Raw genomic sequence first — 22,000 nt, forward strand, 5'->3', positions numbered from 1 at the left:
GTTCTAAATAAACTACATTTACATGAGATGCAGAGGTGACTTTCTACTTCACAGAACTTGGTTTAAAAGGCAAAGAAGGATTTGAAAATAAGCAAAAAGAAAAGTAATTAATTCTTCTTTCGCTCTAATGGGAGAGTGGAAATGGAAGTCACACCAATTACCTCAAACACGTGGCTGCCACAGCCATCTTTTCACTTCTGCAGTAAAGAAACCCTCAGGGCTGCTCTGCATGTGAAGCAAATCCTTTCAAGAGTTTTCCACATCTCCATTCTCTTCAAGTCTTCATAACAACACTGAAACTACTAACACTTGAATGTTCAGGTCTCCCAACAGACTCCCCTGCAGATACCACAACACTTTGGGCAGTTTCAGAAGCCATCCTGTCTTTCAAAATGCCTTGTCTTGAAGAATAAAAGACGCACAATTAAATCTAAAGTAGTAATGTGAAACAGAGGAGTTTACCATCTCCTTGAGTAATGCAAGCTCATACGATAGAGAAGAAACAAATCTTTGTTTGCACATTGTAATCTATATTTAACAGACACTTAAGAAGTCAACAAATTCAATGTGTTAAGTAGCAACCTTTTAATAAAGAAAGCAGAACCATACTTTGCTGTTAACAAATATTTTGAAAAAGGCTTATGAAATTAAATCTAAGCCAAGTATCTGGTGCATCTGCAGCTGAGAAGGAAGCATCAGTACTCCAAACACCTGCTCAGTTTGTGTATTCTCCTTTCTTACAGAGGAAGTATGAGCTTCCCGTTGTCCAACTGATTTAGAGAGCAATAAACTATTGCTCAACAAGAACTATTTTCTTAGATGATTACAGATTAAGGCCAAAGGAGAAATTCACATGTTAAGCACCATGAGCATGGAAGCCAGTCAAGGATATCAGTTTGAAGAGCCCAGATTTCTTCCTTGGCTCCCACAACTGGGGTTCAGCCAACCACCAAGTGAGGCTCATAAGAATAAAATCAAACTATCATGGAAAATACACGCCAGTCACACCAGTCAGCTGATGCCAGGGGCTGGACAGCAGCAGGTCCTCAGTGTGTTCCAGAGTGAAGATGAAGGGTGAAAGAAGAGTCCCAAAGCACTGGAAGAAACACAACACAACCATAAATCAGCTCAGTTTCCAAACCAACTTCCTTCTGCAGCTGTGAGGTATACTCAAAGTATGAGCAAAAACCACCCTGTGTCTTGCCCTCAGGGCAACAGAATTCCAACCCCTTCGCTGCTGATGCCATGCAACAGGCACGCTGTAAACATCAGACATCAATGCAGACACACAGAAGAAGCAGCAGCCTCTGGAAGGCCCAGCCCAGGCTCGTGCACTCACCCCGGGCGCAGTCCCTTCAGCTGGAGGCCAGAACGCTGGGAGCACTCACTGGCCACAGCACCCGCAGCACCTGGGCAGAAACACCACGGTTAGGATGGCATTCCTCCACACTGCCACTCTGCCAGCTGCTCAGCACTGTGCCCTCAGGGCTCAACACACCAGGGAGCACAGGACAGCGGATTTTCAGAGAATCACAGAACTCTTTAGGTTGGAAGGGACCTTAGAAATCACCCAATTTTTTCAATATTCAGGCACAGATTATTTACAGGTCACTGACCCAATGGAACAGCCCATCCACAAGACCAGTCTGTGCTTCCAGACGGGATCCATATTCTAGATGCCATCTAAACAGTTCCAGAAGTAAGATTAGGCTAAAACAAATCATGCAAACTCCCCTGCACCTTCTCAACCCATCCCCCAGATATTCTGCTGGCACTCAGGTTATCCTTGTGCAAACCCTCATTTCATGAGTTAGCAACAACAGGACTCATTTACTTTGAAAGTTTCACTTTGGCCCTCCTGGCTTCTATCATAACCTCAAATATTACATTAAAAAGGCTTTTAAAACATAACATTCACAGCAGTGTAGGTGCTTTTCCTTGCAGTGGGCTTCTTCCCTGCCTGTTAGCGTGTGGCACCTTCACATTAAGTGCATGAGTTAAGATGTAGATTAGCAAGGCAAGAAACCTTTGCCCTTGGCATCGACACTCAGCTCTGACAGGAAACTTCAGGCTTTTTTTTCCCTACCAAGTGTAGAACCACTCATTGCACATTGGCAGGGAAGTGCACATCTCCAAACTATACACATTTTCTCTTAGATAAGCAAAAGACTCAAGTGTTTATAAATATGAAAAGTTCAGCAGCTGGCTAAAAAGTTAATTCTCCAGTCTCACTTAATGAGCTTTGGGGAAAGTGGTAGGGGGATTTGTTCTTAAAGTAAAGCAGAGTGTCACATAAAGCAGAACTTGCCAGACACGGCTCTGCTTTGCCCTATTTTCTGTCCCTAGACAGCTGCCACAGACAAAATGGCAAGGAATCCTCCAACAGGGAGCTAGGGAACAGCCAGAATGAAGAATGTTTTCTCCTAATCTTGCAATCACAAAAATTAGCCAATTTTTAATTTAAATCCCATGACTTCTTTCTTTGTTGTGAAAGTATCAAGCAATCCATATAAAACCACTTTGGAACAGGGACTGTCTTAGGATTTTGTCCAATTCCCTGAAAAATAAAGTTGTTTTCAGTAGGATACAGCAGGAACATTGCTGCACTATTTTTTCAGTATTTTAATAATAATTTACACTGGTCTATTCCAGTAACAAAGTTCTGATGTAAAAAATGGGATTGATCTGCTTGGAATTGTCCAGAGAAGCTGTGGCTGCCCCACGCTTGGAAGTGCCCAAGGCCAGGCTGGATGGAGCTTGGAGCACCCTGGGGTAGTGGAAGGAGGTGGAACTGGATGGGTTTTAAGGTCCCTTCCCACCAAACCATTCTGTGACTCTATGAGGGTAGGTTCATTGTTTTCAGGAACTTTTGAGATCTGTTTACAGTGCCTGCTATCACTCTGTGTCACTGGTGCTCTTCTTGGTGTCTTGTATTACAGAAGGAACTGTGCAACCTCACTTTTGCAAGATGATATACGTCCACCTAGTCCTCCATCTATGTAATTATTAAAAAATAAAAATTCATACTGAATGAAAAAACAAACAGACCCTTTTGTCTGCAATTTTGACATAAGCTGTTTTATCTAGCAGCATTTTTCAGCTTCTGCAGACAGTTCAGATTATTGTCATTTGCATACATTCCTACCTTCTGTCACTTACTGCAGCTATTTCAGAAACAGAGCTGTCTGATGATCAAGACCAGTGATTCTCCAAGAGATCAGAAATCTGAGTGAAAGAAACAGCGAGGCCCAGGGAGCACCTGCTGGTACTGCAGCCCCTGTGGATCTTCTGCCACTGCCTGTCCCACTGTCCTCAGCAGCACCAACTCACACAGTTATCACGGAATCATAGAATAGTTTGGGTTGAAAGGGACCTTAAAGATCACCTAATTTCACCACCTTGTCAAGGGCAGGGGCACCTTCCACCATCTGAGGTTGCTCCAAGCGCCACCCAACCTGGCCTTGGACGCTGCAGGGATTCGGCAGCCACGGCTGCTCTGGGCACCCTCACGGGCTCCAAGTGCATCAGTAAACGCCCAGGGCTCTGCCAGCAGCAGTCCCCAGCACCTGCAGAGCCGCGGGGCTGCAGCACAGCAGAAATCCCCGTGGCGCCGGCTCGCAGGGCCGCGGTCCCGCTGCCAGCGCTCCGGCCGCCGCTGCATCACACTGTGTACATTGGAACTACTAAATGCTTCCTTGTGATTTTTGGCCACTTGGAATATTTTTAGCAATTTGCCAAGGTTTACCCTGTGATTTATTATGGAGGAAACAAACTCAAGCACTAACAAATGAAAATATGTAAACTCAGACTTTTCAAGTCCATAGAAAGGTATTCAACTTCTTAAACCCCTTCTGAGGCATTCAGCTTGCTGTGGATTCAACTGCTGGAAAAAGAGTTTGATTAAGAAGTAACTGAAATGTAATCTAAGGAGTCACTGCTTGGAGATTTACAGTGAAAAATTCCATATACACAATACTTTCCAACTGCCATTCCTAAAACTGTGTTCTAGGTTTCTTGGAAATTCAAGAGTTGGAAATACATTTTGCATTGCTTTTATCTACAGCCAAAGCACTCCAGAAATACCAGCTAGAACTTTATTATCTCAAATTATTATATTTAGTAAGTTAAAGAACAGTAAGATTAAAAATACTTGAAGTAATGAAATACATAGGAAAAATAATTTTAAAAGCCTGAAGCACTAGAATTACTTGAAGATAAAATGCTCAATATAACAAATAATAATTGCTTTATTAGAGTACGCTTGAGTGGAAAGGCTGGTATCATTAAATAGAAGATAATCTTCCATTTTTGGTATGAAAATGCAAGTAGATGCTACTGCTACAGACCTCCAGAAGACAAGAGAGTATGTATAGAGTGTTAGCAGCCATCAAAGCATTATCTGTAGTAAAACTATTGAAGATATCTACTAACAGAAATAGAATCACAGAATGGTTTGGGTTGGAAGGGACCTTTAAAGTTATCTAGTTGTAGGACCCCTGTTTGTGAGCAATCAAAACAGAAATGTTACTTTGATGTTGAGTATCATTGTTTCTTACAAGTTCAAGAAACCCAGCAGAGAACTTCACCAAGCAATTCTTTGTTACCATAACATTTGACCTTGTATCTCTTTGGAAATCATACAACTTTGCTAATGCAGCCCTTACAAAATTAATCAAACAAATAGTTAGCCCCAAGTTACTATGAACCCAGCCAATTATGAGCAGCACTGAAATTTGTCACTGGCATGTCCAACTACGTTTTCCAGCATAAAGATCAACACCACTGTGTGGAAATGAGGCCCCACTCTCCGACCTGCATGACTTGGACACTAGACTGGGCTCGCCAGTAAAGCCAACACTCCTAGGAACAAAGTATTCTCAAAAAACAAAGGCTTTCCTCCTGGGTCTCCATTACCTGTTGCATTCAACCAGCCAGGATGCAAATGTCTTTTACCCTCTATTTTGACTAGCAAAGCCAGAATAAATGATTCCCTTAAGAGTTCAGAGCTCTTTATTTGCTACTCTGCTCTACTGCACGAGATCCACAGTTCAGTAAAGGCCACACTTACTGCTTGGAGAAGTTTGAGAAGTTGGAACTGGAAGCTGCCTATGCACTTTGCTCCTCAGCTTCCAGAATCCAGGGAAAGATGATGAGGTTACAGACAGAAGACGCTAACAAATAAGTAAGGGAAAGAAACCCTAAAAATAGATGTACAACCACTGGCTGAGCTCCTGAAAGGTTAAGTGACAGCTAAACTCAGTTCTGAATCTGGTTTGAAGTCACCAGTTACTTTACCTGTTCTCATCCATTCCATTTACATCATGCTGTGGCTTTTCAATGCTCACAGAGACCTGTTTCCTGCAGCTGAGTCTTTTACTCATTCTGCTCATAATCTCCACTCAACAAATTAATTTTTGAGGTTCTCCCACTGCAGTTGTGCACTTCCACAAGGATAAAATCCATACTCACCACAGTGCTCTGTGGAAAAATTTCTCTGGTGCTGAAATGCTGCTCTCTAACCATGACAGAGCAAATCAAAGCCATGGTATGTAACAGTAATAGTTAATCTCTTGTCAAAGTAGACATTTTGTCCAAATTTCAGCATGTGTTTGTCACTACCAAGATTCTTATAAAAGCAGATAAAATAATTTATCCTCCACAAGCATGAGATGGACTAGAGGCTACTTTGCCCTGGACCTCAAAATTCCCAAAAACCCACAAGATACCTTAGCAAGCCCCGTGAGACACAGTACTTACAGCTTTTGCAAAAATGACCATCAGCTCAGGGAACTGGTGGGTAAGGAGGGCCAGCATGGCTGAAAAGGAACACAGGCCTGCTGTGAAATGGATGAAAAAGGGAAGTTCCTTCTGGGGATAGACGGAGACTTCGTGAAATGCTGAAAGGAAGAAATGAAGAATGTTGACATTTGATAATCAAGAACTGCTTTCTGAATTATTTATGGCCTCATAACTCATTTCTGAACTTTCAGAAGGAAAGACTCCTGCTGCACATCTTAGGCTCCAGCACTTAACTTCTTAAAAATTTTTCCCCTACATCACATGCTTGTTTTCATTATGAAGAGTCTTCACATATTTGTTCTCATTATTAATATTCTCTTCCCAGGCTTCTTTTTCACTTGCATGGGCTTTATTTTTGAAGTATTTAATCAGGCTCAGTTTTTAGTACCTACTTTTCTAACAGGACAGAGGAAACACCAGTAAAGTTCACAAGTTGTCAAAATTACCTGAACCAACTAAACAGTTCAGGTGTTTTCAACTCTCTAGAGCTCTAATCCTGTTACCTGGAAAGAACAACACATCTCCACACCCCGTAAGAAGCTGAGCAAGTACAAAACAACCAGCATGCTGCATACACATTTATTTCCTAGTACTTTTGAAGACTTCTGGTTGTGGACTACAGTAAATCTGTTCAGAGCAGCTGACAGAGCAGACCTCAAAGAAAACAGTGCCAGGACGGGGTTATAAATTCTGTACATAGCAGCTCCTTGCAATTTCCAATTTCTGGTAACAGAATCCAAAGCAGGTGATTAGCCAGGCTAAGGGTGGCATGTGGAGCTTTCAGCACTCACAACACTACTACTGGTCACTTGCCGAGGACCTGCTGGCTGAATTTGCAATTACTGGCTCTGGATACCTCCAGCTCTGATTGCTATCTAATGATTTCAGAAAATTTTTAAATGAAGAAAAAATAGTTTCTATAGACATAAGTAATCATAAAAGGACTGCCCTTCTTGACAAGCTGTTTTTAAAATCTAACACAAACCTCAAATTATAAATGAGTCTTTTTTTGTAAAATGAGAAAATAAAATTGTATTCTTCCTTAAACTGAAGTCTGTGGAGGAAAAAGACACTTAACCTTCCCACTTACTGCTTCTGAATACTAACACATTAAAGCACCATTAGAAGAGTAAACCCAGCAAAAGTGTCTTGTGCTCTTGCAATTCATTAATGGCAAAGTGCTCAGGGTTTGTTTTGGTTTTAATCATATGATTTTGGGGCACAATTACATAGACTATTTGGAGATCCATGTCTAACATCCATCAGAGATGTTAATGGTACCCCGATATATATTATATAGAAACTCACCTCATTTCTAAAACATGGAGCAATAAAATTTAGTAAATGCTTAAAAAGTAGCAATTAATTCTTTTTGCAGTAACTTTTCCTACATTGGGAAATTAAAATCAAATTCAAGACAGGTAAAGACAACTAAAGCTAATTCTATTCGTTCACAGACATTTGAGAAGTGTTACTCATCAGACCAAACCAGGTTTTTTGAATCAATGGTTTGGTCAACATTATTTTAAATAGATAATTTTTTAAAAAATTAAGTGTCAAGATTTCTTGAAGAAGTACTGCAATAAAAGTGTTAAGATGATTTTATTTATAGGTAGCTCTATATTTAAAACAAAACAGGAATGCGTGAGTGATCCTGTTGAAATATCTGCATGTGTTGGTGTTTAATTATGCTGGGAAGTCTACAATTTAGGGTTAGTTGCTAACCAAGGAATTCCTTGTGCAATATCCTGCATAAGTGAGAAATGAGTAATTTAAAGCAGTCTGGGGGCAAATTTAAATTACACATTTTAAATATAACTTCAGGCTTTTAAATAGAAACACGTCTGTGCAGTTTTCCTTTCCACAGCTGTGGTCTCTGAAGGGCTGCTGGTGCTTTTGCAGTAGCCCTTTCCAGTCCCAGGGGAATTGTGTTTCTTCAAGATATAGAAGTTCAACCCCAAAGGAATTCAATTAAGATGTACAATTAACAGCTCAATTCTAATCTAAATTAATGCTATTTTCCTAAATATCATGAGCACAGGCAGTAATGATATAGTCTATTTGTAGAAAAAAAACATGTAGGCCCATCACTGCATAAAGTAACATTGAAGCAAAGAGCAGCTAGAAAAGACTTTTCAGTATCAAATGTTAGTATAAATCCATAGAAATACATGTAGAAAAAGTTCCAGGAGGAACTACAAGTTACCCAAAGATTCTCTGTAAGATCACAGACAGGTTTTACTGGATACCCAATGCAGGACTGGAACCATGGATTGACTCCTTGCTACAATCAAATCCATGAATTCTTTTAAAAGCAATTTTTAACAAATGGTCAACTTTGTTATTCTCAAGGTTGGCCGGACTCAGTCTGAATGTACCACACACAGATTTAATCTCTGAAGGACTTAGGTTATTACTGCATCTAGCTGCCATTTACCACACACACAAGTCAAGTGCTTCAGGATATGCTGGGAGGGACATCAACAAATAGCTGAATCCCCTTCACAGGAAGCTCAAACTAAAAAAATCACAGTAAGGTAAATACAAAATACCACAAACTGAACACGTCCTTAGCCTGTGTTTTATTATCATTACTGCTTAGAAACCACTTACTTGGCAACAGTTCTCTGTCTGCTGTTTCTGTGCAGCTCGGGTAGGGATAGAAAAGATGTCCTTTCTCTAATGGGTATGGGATCATCCTAAATGCTGCAAAAAGGGTGAGTGATATTAGATCTGAATCTAATCAGGCAACCAGCTTCTCACAAAGAGAACCAATCATGTCTGAGGGGGGTAAAGGCAGAGAGACTAGTCTACTGCACAGAAAAGAATAACAGTAGATACTTACTGCCTTCCCATGTGCAGTGCAGCAGATTGAGAGCCCCTTCTATCCTCTTCCAGTGCTGGAGGTGAAAAAAAGCATATGCTACTGCCTCACTGTCCCCTCGCTTCAGAATGTGCTCTGGAGGGAGCACTAGGCTCTTCATTTCTAGTAAATACTGAAAGGAAAAACAGACAGTACACCTGGTTACATGGAATGGTCCAAAACCTTTGATTGTGAGACATAATTGATCATTTTAGGCGTAACTGAGCGCACAAGGGGCCAGGGCCAGCTTCTGTCACACAGCAGCCAGGCTGCACTAAGTGAGGAATGAAAAGCAGCAAAACACACTCCCTGTGTATATGACTCTTAAATCAGGCTTTCACACACACCAAAAAAAAAAAAATCAAGAAAAAACATACACCTTCAGTAAGACAAAAATACATTCTTGTGGAACAGACATTAAGTATAATGCTGCAGGTGCAATACCAATGAGGGACAAATTTAGGCTGATAAAAAACCCCAAACCAGCAGTATTTTTGCCCATTACTTCATCACTGAAAGTTTCAAGGTAGGTGGTTGAGGACTTGTTAGCTCTGAAGTATGAAAAGCAAACCTGAAAGTGTCAGCATGCTAACCAAAAGAAGAATAATAAACCAAACCCAGGAAAATCTTTCATGTGGCCTTACTGAGCAACCACAAAGTATCTTTGATTTCAGATTTTTTCAATTTCAGCCCTCTTCCTCCATCAGCAGAAAATAGGATGCTCAGAGGGGTCAAAGAACAAAAAGATTAATAATTTCCTATTTATTTGCAACATAGAACATGCAATTTTTTAATGTATCACATTTTCTCATGTTACACTAAAAAAGTCAGGTATTCATTTGAACTTAGCTTTTAAAAACAGATGACTACTTTTTACAAGAATGACAGTTTCAGCTCTAGTATTTACCTGTGAGCTGTCCTCTCCTACCATATAGTGTCTCATTCAATAACAGCCAAAGTTAATCCACATCTTTGATCAACGTAGCTGGCAATTCCTTGGAGTGTCCCCCAAAGTGTAAGAATGCAGCTAACTCACCGATTTATTTCAGCAGATGCCACAAACTATGAGATTATTTACTAATCCAGTTTGAGGACTTAACTTTTCCCATTCAGACTCTTCAAGGAATGTAGGAGGGGTTGTGCCCCAGCCAAATAAAGCACATTTGCTGCCTGGCTAGGTTCTTCTCTCAGTGCCTTGGGCCTGCACTCCAGAGGGTAATATTCTTGCTAATCCTCTCTAATCCTCTTCATTTTTTTTTTTTTTTAACACAGTAAAGGATCACTCACACAGCACTGCTGTGGGAAAATGGTCTCAAATATCTGACCCCTGACCCAATCCTCATGCTCTCCACAGTGCCCACTTTTCCATTATGCTAACTGGGAATATAAACCCAGCAGTGGTGGTGAAGCTCCACTGAAAGTATTGCCACAACACACCAATGCTCAACTCCAGGCTTTGGCTCTCCCTGAGCCCATGTTACCACATAAACAGAAAAATTCCAGTCTGGCAGGTTTTCACATCCATGTTTATGCATAAATCGGGGAAGGTGTCAGTACTGAAGGTGTCTCAGTACTGAACTGAAAGTTTTGAAGTCTTTATACACAATAAAAATCTCTAAGATATTCAGAAGATGACTGCAAAAGACTGTTTCATAAAGTACCACAATGCAGTTACAGATTTCTAATTTGAAATGGCTTAAGAGGACCACTTTTCTAGTTGGTTCTAACTTTCCAAACAAGCCCCAATCTTGTGAAAGCAGGACAAAGAGAAACAATTTATTTTCCTCACGCAAAACGTTCTGAACAAAGACAATCACTTTCATCCAGTGTGCGAACAGAGGGATTTCCTGCTTTACACACTCCTTTTTAGTCTGTGGGATAGAACAGAGCAGAAATTCAAAGATCACATTTTCTTCTCCGTCTGTGATCCACTAGGCAAGCTGCTTCACTTCTCTGCCCTTATTCACTTGTTTGCTCTGACCATAAACATTTCAGAGCTCTAAACAGCCTGCACCAGTAAAATTCTGCTCTGTCATCTAACCAATTGGTGCCTCAAGGCAATGTTGTAATAAAAAACCCATGAAGAATGGATAGATGTACAATTAGAAGAGAAAATCAAGTTACTGAAACCTGGAATCAGTTCCTGCATGTGTCTGCAGAACTACAGACCATATTTTAACAACAGCCCATTTGAAACGATCTCTGACTTCTTTAAAAAGGTATATGAGGCTCCAGAAGTAACTGGAAGATACCCAAAACAAAAGAACTTTTAGATAATGATAATGCATTATAATCTTCTGCCCCTAAAGGCAGAGGCTAAAGAAAAATCTGTCTGAGACTGTCTGAAATGAACTTGCTACGCTCTTGATCAGTCATGCAAAGAAGCAGCAATTTCTCCCAGCAATTAGCTTCCTCAGTGCACATTCTATTGGATTGGACAGGCAGACAGAACGGAGCGGCCGGATCATTCCAGCCTCCCCAGCAGCAGCCACTGGGGCTCCATCATCATTTGCAGAGGATTAGACCCTGCACTGAGCCAGCCTCCTGCTTCAAGGTTCACACTGCAAGCATCCCTAGTACAGTCAAAAGCAATGCAAGACTTTATTTTCACCCAATGTTCTTGCAATCTATGTTTTGATCCCAGACATTAAATTACAGCCTGTGGTGATACAGACTCCTAATCTTGTTTACACGTGGATGAAGAAAATAAGTGTCTGCAGATCTCTCAATAACCATGGAGCCATGGTTGGAAGCCCAGCAGAATAAAGGGGTTTGGAATACTAGAGCGATTATTGTTTGGAGAACTTAATTTGGCTTTAGGGACTTGGAAGCAGGGTCCTGGAATGAGATATCTTTAAGGTCCCTTCCAACACAAACCATTCTGTGATTATTTTATGACTTTAAATATCTACATTTATTTATTAATGTCCACCCTTATTGAGAGTAAAGGGCCTTCAGTAATACATTATTGGAATTTCCAATGAGTTAGGAAATTTGAAGTTTAAATTTTTGTGCAAAAAAAAAAAAACCTGTTTGAACTATTATTTAAAAAAAATCTAGCCACAAAATATTTATTATATAAATACTAAAGTTTTTAACAACTCCATAGCGGGAGTTATAACCAAATTCAAGAAAATATAGGGCTAGAAAGGCTCCAATAACAAAATTACATTATAATACAGTACTTTTCAGAATACATTACAAGTGGTCCAGCAGGAAATAAAATACTCTTACCTTTGGAACATGAGGGTTAAATTCCACAGCTCTGTGAATTGCTTCCACAGCATTAATTTCTGCTGTACTAAGTCCTCTCCTGGAGGCAGTTTCTGGGGAGAACCTGAAGGGAAAAACCCACCTTGAACAAAAGTAATAAATAATAAATGCTAACCAGGTGTTTATTTGCACTGCAAGCTTAAGAGTTCATTAAAAATTGGTTGATTTATCAAGAAAGATAAACAAACCCCTCTAGGAGAAAAATGTTCATGTTAAGTCAGGTATCTTGACTGCTACCCATGACATATGACACATGAAAATCCATGTTGATCCTGACTTTCAGCTCCCTGTTCCAGCATCACCTGCTGGGAGGTGGGGCTGGGATCAGACCATGGTGAAATGCCAGCATCAGCTACCACAAATATCCAAAACACAAATCCCAAGCAAAACATTCAAAACAGAATTTACACAAAAGCACTTGGCCAATACACGGGCTTGTGAAAAACATCCTTCCCTGTACTAACTTCATGGATGTTTAAAAGTAGTTTTAGGCATAACCAGGGATGTAAAAAAGACTAAAAAATTTAAATAATCCTAAAGACAAAATAATTTAAATAATCAAAGCAAAGATTTCTTTACAGATTAGAAGTAATTTTAAAACATGAAGGATTTAGACCGTTTTCCTTCATATTTTACATCAAACCCAAGATACAGGAACAAACCATTGTTTTCACTCATATCCTTGCTTACCTTTCTGAAACAGCTCTGGCTTTTAGCAGAGCTGCTGTGTAACATATTGCTGCTGATTTGGGAAGACTGATATCTGTGATAAAATAAAATAATTAAGCTGTAAGATTCTAAGGCAATACAAACATTTTAAACCCACATCCCTTGAGTTAAAGATTTTTCCCTTGGGTATGCGAGACAATGAATTTGACATCTGGAACATTTCAGCTGTGATTAGAAACTTTGAATTTCTTTTTCCTGACAGTCACCAGTCAATCTCAGATTGAAAACTCAAAGTTGTATTTAGGTGAGAGTCACCTTTTGTTTCTAAATGTACCAACACACTGAAACAGAATCCAAGGAGAAATGTGCATATAAATACACTCAAGAACAGAATGTACTTCCTGCATTAACCCACAAAGATCTAAAGTAAGGTTCTGATCATTACTTAATTTTGCAACTGTACATTAACACAGTTTTGTACAATACTGAGAGACTAACCAGAAGCTGACTGCAAAAAATTACATTACAGACAGGTAGATGAATTTTAACAAAAACGCGATTTCCGTTCTCCTGCAGTTCCATGGGGGAAAATTCTGTTACTTGTAGCTTTATAGCATATCTGAAGCCAAGTCTGAGCTGACAATTACAGATTAGAAGGTTAGCACTCCACAGTGCAAGTTTACTTTAAAAGCAGACAAAGTCTGGGGTCTAATTCCCAAGTACCATGTTGTGTATAGTCAGATGGTTCTTGCTTTTTTTGTAAATCCCATCCTAGGCCTGTCCATCACTTACTACAAGCCTGGCTGTTGTGTCAAGCCAAACACAGGGGTGCTGCAGGGAGTTTGAAGCTTGTACTCATTTCTCCAGATGCTCAGAAAAAAATCAGCAATGCTGCTTTCTTAAGAAAGTGTCACAATTCCTGGTGTTAACAGAAAGAAGCACTGGGCAAAGTGCAAATGGTTTTCATAAACTAAAAAGAATCAACCCAGAAGAGGATCAAGGAATGGGAGCAGGGCGCTAGGCTGGCCATGTACAAGTGGCACAGGATTTGGGCAAAAATATCATACTTTTGATTCCCTGAGGTGATAAAGAATTGACATAAGACAGAACTCAACAACTTCTGACAATAACTGTCATAAAATACTGCTATGTCCCCTCCATTCCAAAGGTGATTTAAGGCCCTGCTTTGACAGCAGCCTTTTGTACACTCATGAAGTGAGCACTATCCAGGTGGCAAAACTGAGGGCAATAAAAAATAAGTATATACTTTATTAACCTCTATTTAGACTTGCACAATATCCGAAACCTACTAATCAAGACAAAGTGAAAGCAAGCAACACCATTTGATGCACACCACTAATCTCCAGCAGCAGCATGTTTGCACACTGCTAATCTCTGACAAACAACCTCAGTATTACAGAAGCACAAGGCCAAGCCTGGAAGATGACAAAAAGGAAAATGACCTTTTCCAGCTTATTTACATCAATTACTTACAGGGCTATGTGCTGGCTGAAAAAGGCTGATGAATTTAGGCATATCCAGGGATGTAGAAGAGATTAATTAAAATAATCCTTGAATTGAAGCAAGGATTTTTTTACAGATTAGCAGTAACTTAAAACCACAGAAAATAATTCCTATGCAATTTAGTTTGCCTAGATTTGACCTCAGCAGTCAAAAGGAGAACTTGACCTGCACTCCACAAGCACCTATTTGTTACTGCAGGGAGTCTGCTCACCTTGCTGAGGTCATGGTCACTCCTGCCTGTGGACAGACATCCCCTGCCCATCTCACTTATTCTCTTATTCAAAAACACCCACATTTTCCAACAGGCATCACTTACCATCATACTTGGCTAAAACTGCCTGGACATCTGCATAAGCCTGTAACTCCAGAAGGGCCTCTAGGAGGTTTTCATGGATATTCAGCATACTGAGAAGTGGAAACTCTTTCATCAACTGCAAATCAGTAAAGAGAAATAAATTACATGTAGAATTGCAGTTGAATAATTGAAATACTTAAGAGAAATCAGTACAATAATCTAGGGCTTTTTAATGTCCTTCTGTCTCAGAGTGCTAGAGACTGGCACAGAAGTAGTGTGAAAAGAATTGCATCATTTCATAAAATCACAGAATGGTTTGGGTCAGAAGCAATCAAAGCTCATCTCATTCCAGCCCCCTGCCACAGCAGAAGGACAGGGACATCTCCTACAAGACCAGGTTACAGAATGCCCCATTCAATCATCTGTGAACCCATGGCAAAATAATTCAATGAGATTAATTATGATGCCTAGAAATGAACTCAAACTCATCAATTAGAACAATGTGATTGAAAACAATTGTTAACTCAGTTAGTTTTTTTTACTTTTACTTACATCTCTCATCATTTTTACTGCTTCTCGTATTCTGCCAAGTTTCCTGGCACACATAGCTAGTCTCCTTTTCACATACACCAATACATTGGTATCTCTTCCTGATTACAAAGACAAAAAGAATTAGTCTATCAGTTTCAATCTTTACCTCTCCTAATTATAACTTTATCTTTACATTTCTGCTCACACAAACCCAGGAGTTCATGTGATTCAAAGTCCTTACTCAGCTGTGCTTCATGCTGGGGGCTCTGGGAATGGCAGTTCTGAGATTTTTTGTAAATCATTTCTCCTGCTTTCAGAGCCTGCTTGAAATATTTCTCAGCATCCACAATAGTTGTTGCTTCTTCCTCAGCCAGGAGGACATATGCAGTAGCACAACTGAAATAACAAGACAACATAGCAAAGTGTATCACAGTTAAGGGTGAAATTTTTTGGTTTATGCTACAGAGTATTTTTAATTCCTTTACAGGAGTGGCATCTGTGAATTCCAAGTACAGTTGTACCATGATACCATCCCTGAAATACATGATCTTATATCCAATTACGACTGCTCCATAGCTGAATATGATCTCTCATTTGTTATTGCACACTAACACAGCAATTTAAGAAAAAAAGCTGCAAAAAAGATGTTTTTAGTAGAAGAGTTCAATATTCCAGGGCAATTTACAGCCCCATGTGCAAGTCCCAGTCTTAAGAGTCCCCCTTAAGCATTCAGAACTTTGCTGTAAGTGAATTATTAGATGAAGAAACTGATAGTGTGCTCAGTATCCTTCCACTTAATCCTTCACACCAGAAATACAGCAACTGAATGTACAAACTTACTCATTGTTCAACTCCAGAGCTTGATATGCTGCTTTAATGCGGGCCTGCGGGTTCCTCTCTCTCCACGCTTTCTGCATAACTGTGGAAAACACACAGAAAGGCTGTGAGGGACATGGACACCTGTGAAAGACCTGGGAGTCAGCACAGGCAACACTAGCTGCATGGAGCCAGCCCTAATTAACATTCCCTTCCACTCTGAAAACTCCTGTTTGCTGTACAATTGTTATAAGGAAGAACAAACATGTGTTTGAATTTCAGCCTGTTCCTACCATAAGCACCAAATTCTTGCAACAGCTTATTACAGCCCAAATTTAGTTTAAGAAAGCAACACCACCAGGAAGATTCCTCACTGACCATTTCAGAACTCCTACACGGAGCATAGACACAGCTTACATAACCAGGCAGATGTACAATTTCTAAATTGCTACAGATTTTTGGAAACGTTTCCCAAGACTTGTTGAAAGCTTGGCAGAAGCAATTGTTAAACACAGGTTCTTGCATAGACCTGCAAGGAACTTTAATTTAAGCTTTCAAACAGAACTTCAAAGGAAACAGTGATGGAGTAAGTGGTGTCTTGCACAGGTGATGGAGTAAGTGGTGTCTTGCACAGGTAGAGTTTTATACTAAAATATTAAGCAGCTGGGCCAGACTGGACAATGGGGCTTGGAGCACCTGGGATAGTGGAAGGTGTCCCTGCCAAGGCAGGGGGTGGAGTTGGATGAGCTTTAAGGTCCCTTCCGGCCCAAAATATTCTGGGATTCTGTTCCATGATTATTTTTCGACAACTGTCAGATCATGAAGGGTTAACAATTTATTTTTAAATTTACAAAGCACACCTGAGTCGCATCACAAGGTGAAGCCAATTCAAGATATAATTTATCAGCTTATTTGGTTTGGGAACAAGTAAAAAGGGTGAAATCTATTCAGAAGTGTCCCTTGAACTACAACTTGAATTCAAAATTATTTCAGTGCAATGACTCTAAACTCCTCCTACCATGCTTCCATTCGGTAAAACTGGAAAACACAAACTGAAAACCAGCTTCAAGGAAAACAACACATTCAGAGCTACCATTTTCTATGCAGGATTATTAACTTTCACACTAAAAACCAGTCCTGAAAGAGCTCCAAAACCTTACATTCATGGAGTTCTATATCTGGCCTATCTCAAGGACGATAAGAAAACTGAAGAATCTATACATGTTTCTTTTGGAACAAAACCTCCTGCTGTCCAGCAAGAATAACGTGGAAAAATATTTGAGTTTTCTTTCGGAAACAAAATATTAGTCTTGGCTCAGCAAGCGAGACAATTCACTCCCTTTTGTGAAATAAAAACACATCTTTCATATCAAACATGTCACAGTCAGCTGACAAGGAACACCTCTGGAATGTGACAAATTGACAATAATTCACACCCACTCTGACAATAACCAGGTAAAGAACATTTTCTGCACTGAACATGTGGAACACAAGGAAAAAAATCTGGAGAGTGCACTATTCATTACTAAGGTTTAAATGAGACCACATTTTGTCTGTTGAGGTTTGCAATACTGTGTTAATTATTTGAAATGTGTGAGATCTTAAAAAGTATCAGGACCATGACAGCACTAAAGTTGTAGAGAATGCACAATGTAAAACAACGTCTTTCCACTAAATTTCACTAAACACTAAATTTCAAGGGGCTTGGAGCAGCCTGGTCTAGTGGAAGGTGTCCTTGCCCATGACAGGGGATGGAACTGGATGGGCCTTAAGACCCCTCCCAACCCAAACCACTCTATGATCCCCTACATCTATTAAACCTCTTTGGTAGTTGAGAAAGGCTGTAGTTTCATGAAATATGTGACAAAAACTTGCATTATTTTCAAGTTCACTGAAAACACACCCTTGGCCCTGTCCAAGACTTCCACACCTTACACACACATCAGTACCTGTGTCTGAAGGCCGAAGAGCATCTGTGTCACATGTGAAAAAGGTCTGATGATCTTGAGCAGACAAATTCATGTCATAGTAAGTAAGAGGCTCCTTCCCAGTCACCCACATGTACCTGAAAGAACACATTTCAGTAAGAGGCATTCATAGCAATGAGCAATGCTGATATCAAGGTGATATCTGATGTGCCTAGTGCAGAAAATCTGTAATAAAAGACTAAAGCTTCTAACACAAAGTTTCAAGTACTACTGTTCAATAACCTGTAAAGTTCTAAACAACTTAGGAACTGGCTTCCTAGAAAGCAGCTTCTCCCATGAAGTAACACTAGGAGACTTACAATATAGTTTAATAAAAGAGAATTTAGATTGATAATCACCATGTCAACCTCTGAATAAAGCTTTTTTTTCCTACTTTACTCTCAAAAAGCCCCGATGTTACAGTAATATTTTTGTTCTTAACATTGAAACTGCCAAAGCTTGGCTTGGTGCCTTTAAAACACAGGATTGGTATCAATCACCCCTATAATCTTGCAGGTCTCCAGCTGTCTCCTGACATTACCAGTGCAACCTCTGTGAAGAAGTCATGTGCATGCCCCTGATTAAATTTAAAGATATGCAGTGGAAAGCAAGAAAATTAATACCTGCTATACTCTGCCCCTCTGAAAAGATTGAGAGGATTTCGCCACACTTTGCACTCTGAGGAATAACAAAATAAAAGTATTTTTTAAATTAAAAGCACAGAAAATACTACCTTGACATTAAAATGCAGGAAAGCAAATCAGTTGTTTTCAAAACCTGCTTTAATTTTATTATTATGCAATCATCATCTTCATAAACTTCTGCTATTCCATAAATATTTTTGCTCCCCAACATTGCTGGGGTACAAAAGCACAGAGCAAGAAGATTAAGTAATTCATGCACACTCATGCAATATTTATCTTTAGAACAGTAAATAACTACTGAAACAGTTTTAGCTAAATGTATAACATTTTCTAAATCATATCTTTAACAATGAATGGTTTAGAGTGAAAAACCATTATTATTTAGTTTATTTTTAGCACTACTAACAAAACACTTTGTAAGATGTAGACTTTGTGAAAGGCTAAGTACAAGCACTTTAAAGCTATTCAAAGCCCCCTCAAAGCTTAGGGAAAGCTGCTGGCACACATGAGGAATCACCTGGCATGTTCTGCCTGCTGCTCTCATTCTCCCCGGCCGAGAAGGCTGCTGGGGCTGGGGGGCTGCTCTCTGCACCCCCGATGAGGGGCCTCAGGTGGCTCACAGAAACCTGCTCGATGAAAGATGTGCCATACTTTCGGAAGTGCCACCACTCAAACACCTGTCACAGGAGAAAAAGGCACCAGAAAGCTCCTTAAGTGACGCGTTCCCAGCAAACAGGAGGGACAAAGAGCATTCACAGCGAGTCCATCCCCCTGCCAATGATCAGGGGTGGAACTTATCTCCACACAGAGTAACACCAATGATCTAGTTTGGATCACTCACATGAACATGAAAGAGATTGGAAAAAAACAGCAATATTTTAGTCAAATGTTATGCTCCTCCCTCCCAAAGTCATTAGGGTAACTCCAAAACCCTTTCACAAGTACCTGTATAGGGAAACTGTGAACATAGGCAAAAAAACATTATATCCTCTTTTCTGGTGAGGATATTTCAAGCTGCAGCCCTACCTGCAGTACCAAATTTGTAGTATTCAGCACAGGGGTATTTTTTTCATTTCACAAAAATAATCTAAAAGAATAAAGGATAAAATGGCCCATTAAACTGAGATGTTCTGCTAACCAGAGCGAGTCTAACAAAGGGACAAGGTTAAGTTAACAGCAATGACAGTCACTTAGCAGAAATTCTGGGCCAAAAATAATACCATCTCTTTTTGAGGCTATTAAAATACCTACATATCACAAGCCCTCAAGGACTACAGCAAACTGTCAGCCCTGGACCAGCGTGGATCCTGAGCCTGTCTGCTCTCTCTGGTGAGCAGTGACAGGCCCCAGGGGGCAGCTGGAGCTGTGCAGGGCAGGTAAATCATTCCAGTATTCCACACAAGTTATCTTCTCAGACTCATACAGCCCCAACACACAACACAGCAAAAGCGCTGCAACAATACATCAGAGAAGTTCCTTCCCAGCACAAAGGCACCCTCTAGAGTCTGATATTCACTCCCTTTACCCCTCATAAAGTCATCTGAGAGGCGCTAAAGTTGTTTAAAAGAAAAGAAGTGGCTACTTACAAATATCAGTCCAGATATAAAAGATGAAGTTACTGTCAGGGCAAAGTAGAATTTTGGAGTCAAAGTGCTTAAGAACATGGTCACTGTTAAGAGAAACAAAACCAAAGACTTAATAAGTAGAATTGAAAAAGATAAATAGCTTGTCTATTAAAGAATGCCAAATATCATGCAAATACATAGCACATAGCACACTACAGCCCTAGCAGTTTTATAATACTACACATGGGAACCCTCACCATGTTTTATTTTGTTTGTATCTACCTGTGACAGCCAATTTTTATACCCCAACAAAAAAAAAAAAAAAAAAAAAAAAAATCACTGTACATTTATAGACAGAGCATCTTACAGTTTCACCCATACAGTGGCTGGTGAACCACAAGAAGCCAATTTAATACATCATTTCATTTCAAGAAAAAAATCATTCTGCTCTAATACAGGTTTATATACAGTGCTAACAAACATTCTCCCTCCTGCTATCAAGAGAACAATGCAGAGAATGCAGTTATCCAGAGGTGCTCTGGCCATGGTTTGGACTCAAACTGCACATCAGCCTTGTCACCTGCCACCAGCGCAGGCTGGACAGGGACAGGCAGGGCTCCAGCCTGACAGAGCCCCAGGTGGGAGCACGCAGCAGCACCGGGGCAGGGCCTTGGCTGGCTTCAGCTGCCCCAGGACTGCCCAGTCCTCGGCCGTGTCCCAGACCCGGGTTTGGGGACAAGCTCAGTGTGCCACTGAGCAAAGGTGGGATGCACGACCTGCCTGCAGGCACGGCTGGGACACACTCACAGAACCAGAATATCAATTTGGAAACGACCTTATCGAGTCCAACCTGTGACCAATTTCCACCTTGCCAACAAGACCAGACCACTGAGTGCCAGGTCCTGTTCTTCCCTGGGCGCCACGATGGGTGGGGACTCCATCATCTCCCTGGGCAGCCGATTCCAAAGCCTGACCAATCTTGTCATGAAGAAATTCCCCCAGATGTCCAACCTGAACTTCCCCTGGCACAGCTGGCGGTCCTGTCCTGCTCCCTGGAGCACAGCCCGGCCTGGGGCTGTCTCCTCCTGTCAGGAGCTGTGCAGAGCCACGAGGCCCCCCTGAGCCTCCTTTTCTCCAGGCCGAGCCCCTTCCCAGCTCCCTCAGCCGCTCCTGAGGCTCCAGACCCGTTTCCTTCTCTGGACAGACTCCAGCCCCCCAACGTTCCTCCCGAGCGGGTCCCAGACGCGCGCACGGCAGGTGCGGAGCCGCCCGCCGGAGCGCGGCACAGCGGGACAGTCCCTGCCCGGTGCCGCTGGGTCGCCGACACAGCCCGGACACCGCTGGGGACTCCACGGGCAGGGTCCGCCTCCCCCCGGCGCGCCGTTCCCCCCTGACGCCCTCACCGGCCGCCAGGCCGTCCCGGAGCCGCACCGGCACCCGCAGCACCGCGTACAGGAGCCCGAGCCCGGCGGCCGCGGCCAGAAGCCCGCGGGCCCAGGGTGTCGCAGCCCGCCGCCGCAGCTGCTCCCAGCGCCGGAACGCCGAGGCCGCCCCGGGGCACGGCGGCCCCCGGCCGCTCGCGCCGCCGGCGCTGCCGCTGCCCTCCGCCATCACCGCCGGCGGGGCACGCCGGGACAGGGGCGGTACAGCACCGGGGCGGGGCTCCGCCAGCGTGGGGAGCCCGCTCCCCGACCCCGTCGCTGCTACTCCAGGGCGAAACGCGCACTGATCATCCCCCACACCCCAGCTGGGATGCCCGGAGGCTCCGGGGCGCGGCAAGTCCACGGCCGCCGTGCTCCCGGTAGCGAGAAACGTGCCCGTTCCTGCGATGGTGCCGGCACGGCGTCTGCCCGCGGTTAATATGGCGGCGGCCGCGCTTCCGGTCTACGGCTCCCGGCCGTCTCAGTCCATGGGGCACGCCGGGACGACCAGGGTGGGGCTCGCGTGGGCAGCCTGCTTGTCCAGTCCATCACCGCTGCTTCTCCCGACCATATCCCACACGATGACCGGGACCCCCAAGGGCTCCGGGAGGCGGTGGTTCTGTCATCCGGTAC

General features: G+C 42.0%; 1 protein-coding gene across 4 annotated transcripts; it reads right to left on the reverse strand.

The window, feature by feature from the left end:
* Positions 1-561: 561 nt before the first annotated feature.
* Positions 562-21,557, reverse strand: ST7L (suppression of tumorigenicity 7 like). Of its 4 annotated transcripts, none has more exons than XM_063177773.1 (16): positions 21,350-21,557; positions 19,968-20,050; positions 18,899-19,058; positions 18,361-18,415; positions 17,720-17,835; positions 15,795-15,873; positions 15,196-15,350; positions 14,976-15,073; positions 14,445-14,559; positions 12,626-12,698; positions 11,897-11,999; positions 8,645-8,795; positions 8,413-8,505; positions 5,758-5,897; positions 1,340-1,409; positions 562-1,096 (listed from the first exon to the last, which is right to left on the reverse strand). In XM_063177773.1, exons 1-15 carry the CDS (start codon positions 21,555-21,557, stop codon positions 1,356-1,358), a joined length of 1,683 nt encoding a protein of 560 aa, XP_063033843.1. In that variant the 3' UTR covers positions 562-1,096; positions 1,340-1,355. The 4 variants fall into 4 exon arrangements, with proteins under 4 accessions (XP_063033843.1, XP_063033845.1, XP_063033844.1 ...); XM_063177775.1 differs by having other exon boundaries at positions 21,400-21,472; XM_063177774.1 differs by having other exon boundaries at positions 21,378-21,446.
* Positions 21,558-22,000: the final 443 nt, after the last annotated feature.

Source organism: Melospiza melodia, chromosome 28, assembly GCF_035770615.1.
Source record: "Melospiza melodia melodia isolate bMelMel2 chromosome 28, bMelMel2.pri, whole genome shotgun sequence".
NCBI classification, from domain to species: domain Eukaryota; kingdom Metazoa; phylum Chordata; class Aves; order Passeriformes; family Passerellidae; genus Melospiza; species Melospiza melodia.

Bases quoted from the DNA above. Each gene is read 5' to 3' on its own strand.
- ST7L (XM_063177773.1), bottom strand. From the start codon at position 21,557: ATGGCGGAGGGCAGCGGCAGCGCCGGCGGCGCGAGCGGCCGGGGGCCG. The intron at 12,000-12,625 runs GTAAGCAAGGAT...TTTTCCCTTCAG, and splicing joins GCCAGAGCTGTTTCAGAAAG to GTTCTCCCCAGAAACTGCCT. The intron at 5,898-8,412 runs GTAAGTGGTTTC...TCTTCCTTTCAG, and splicing joins AGACAGAGAACTGTTGCCAA to CATTTCACGAAGTCTCCGTC.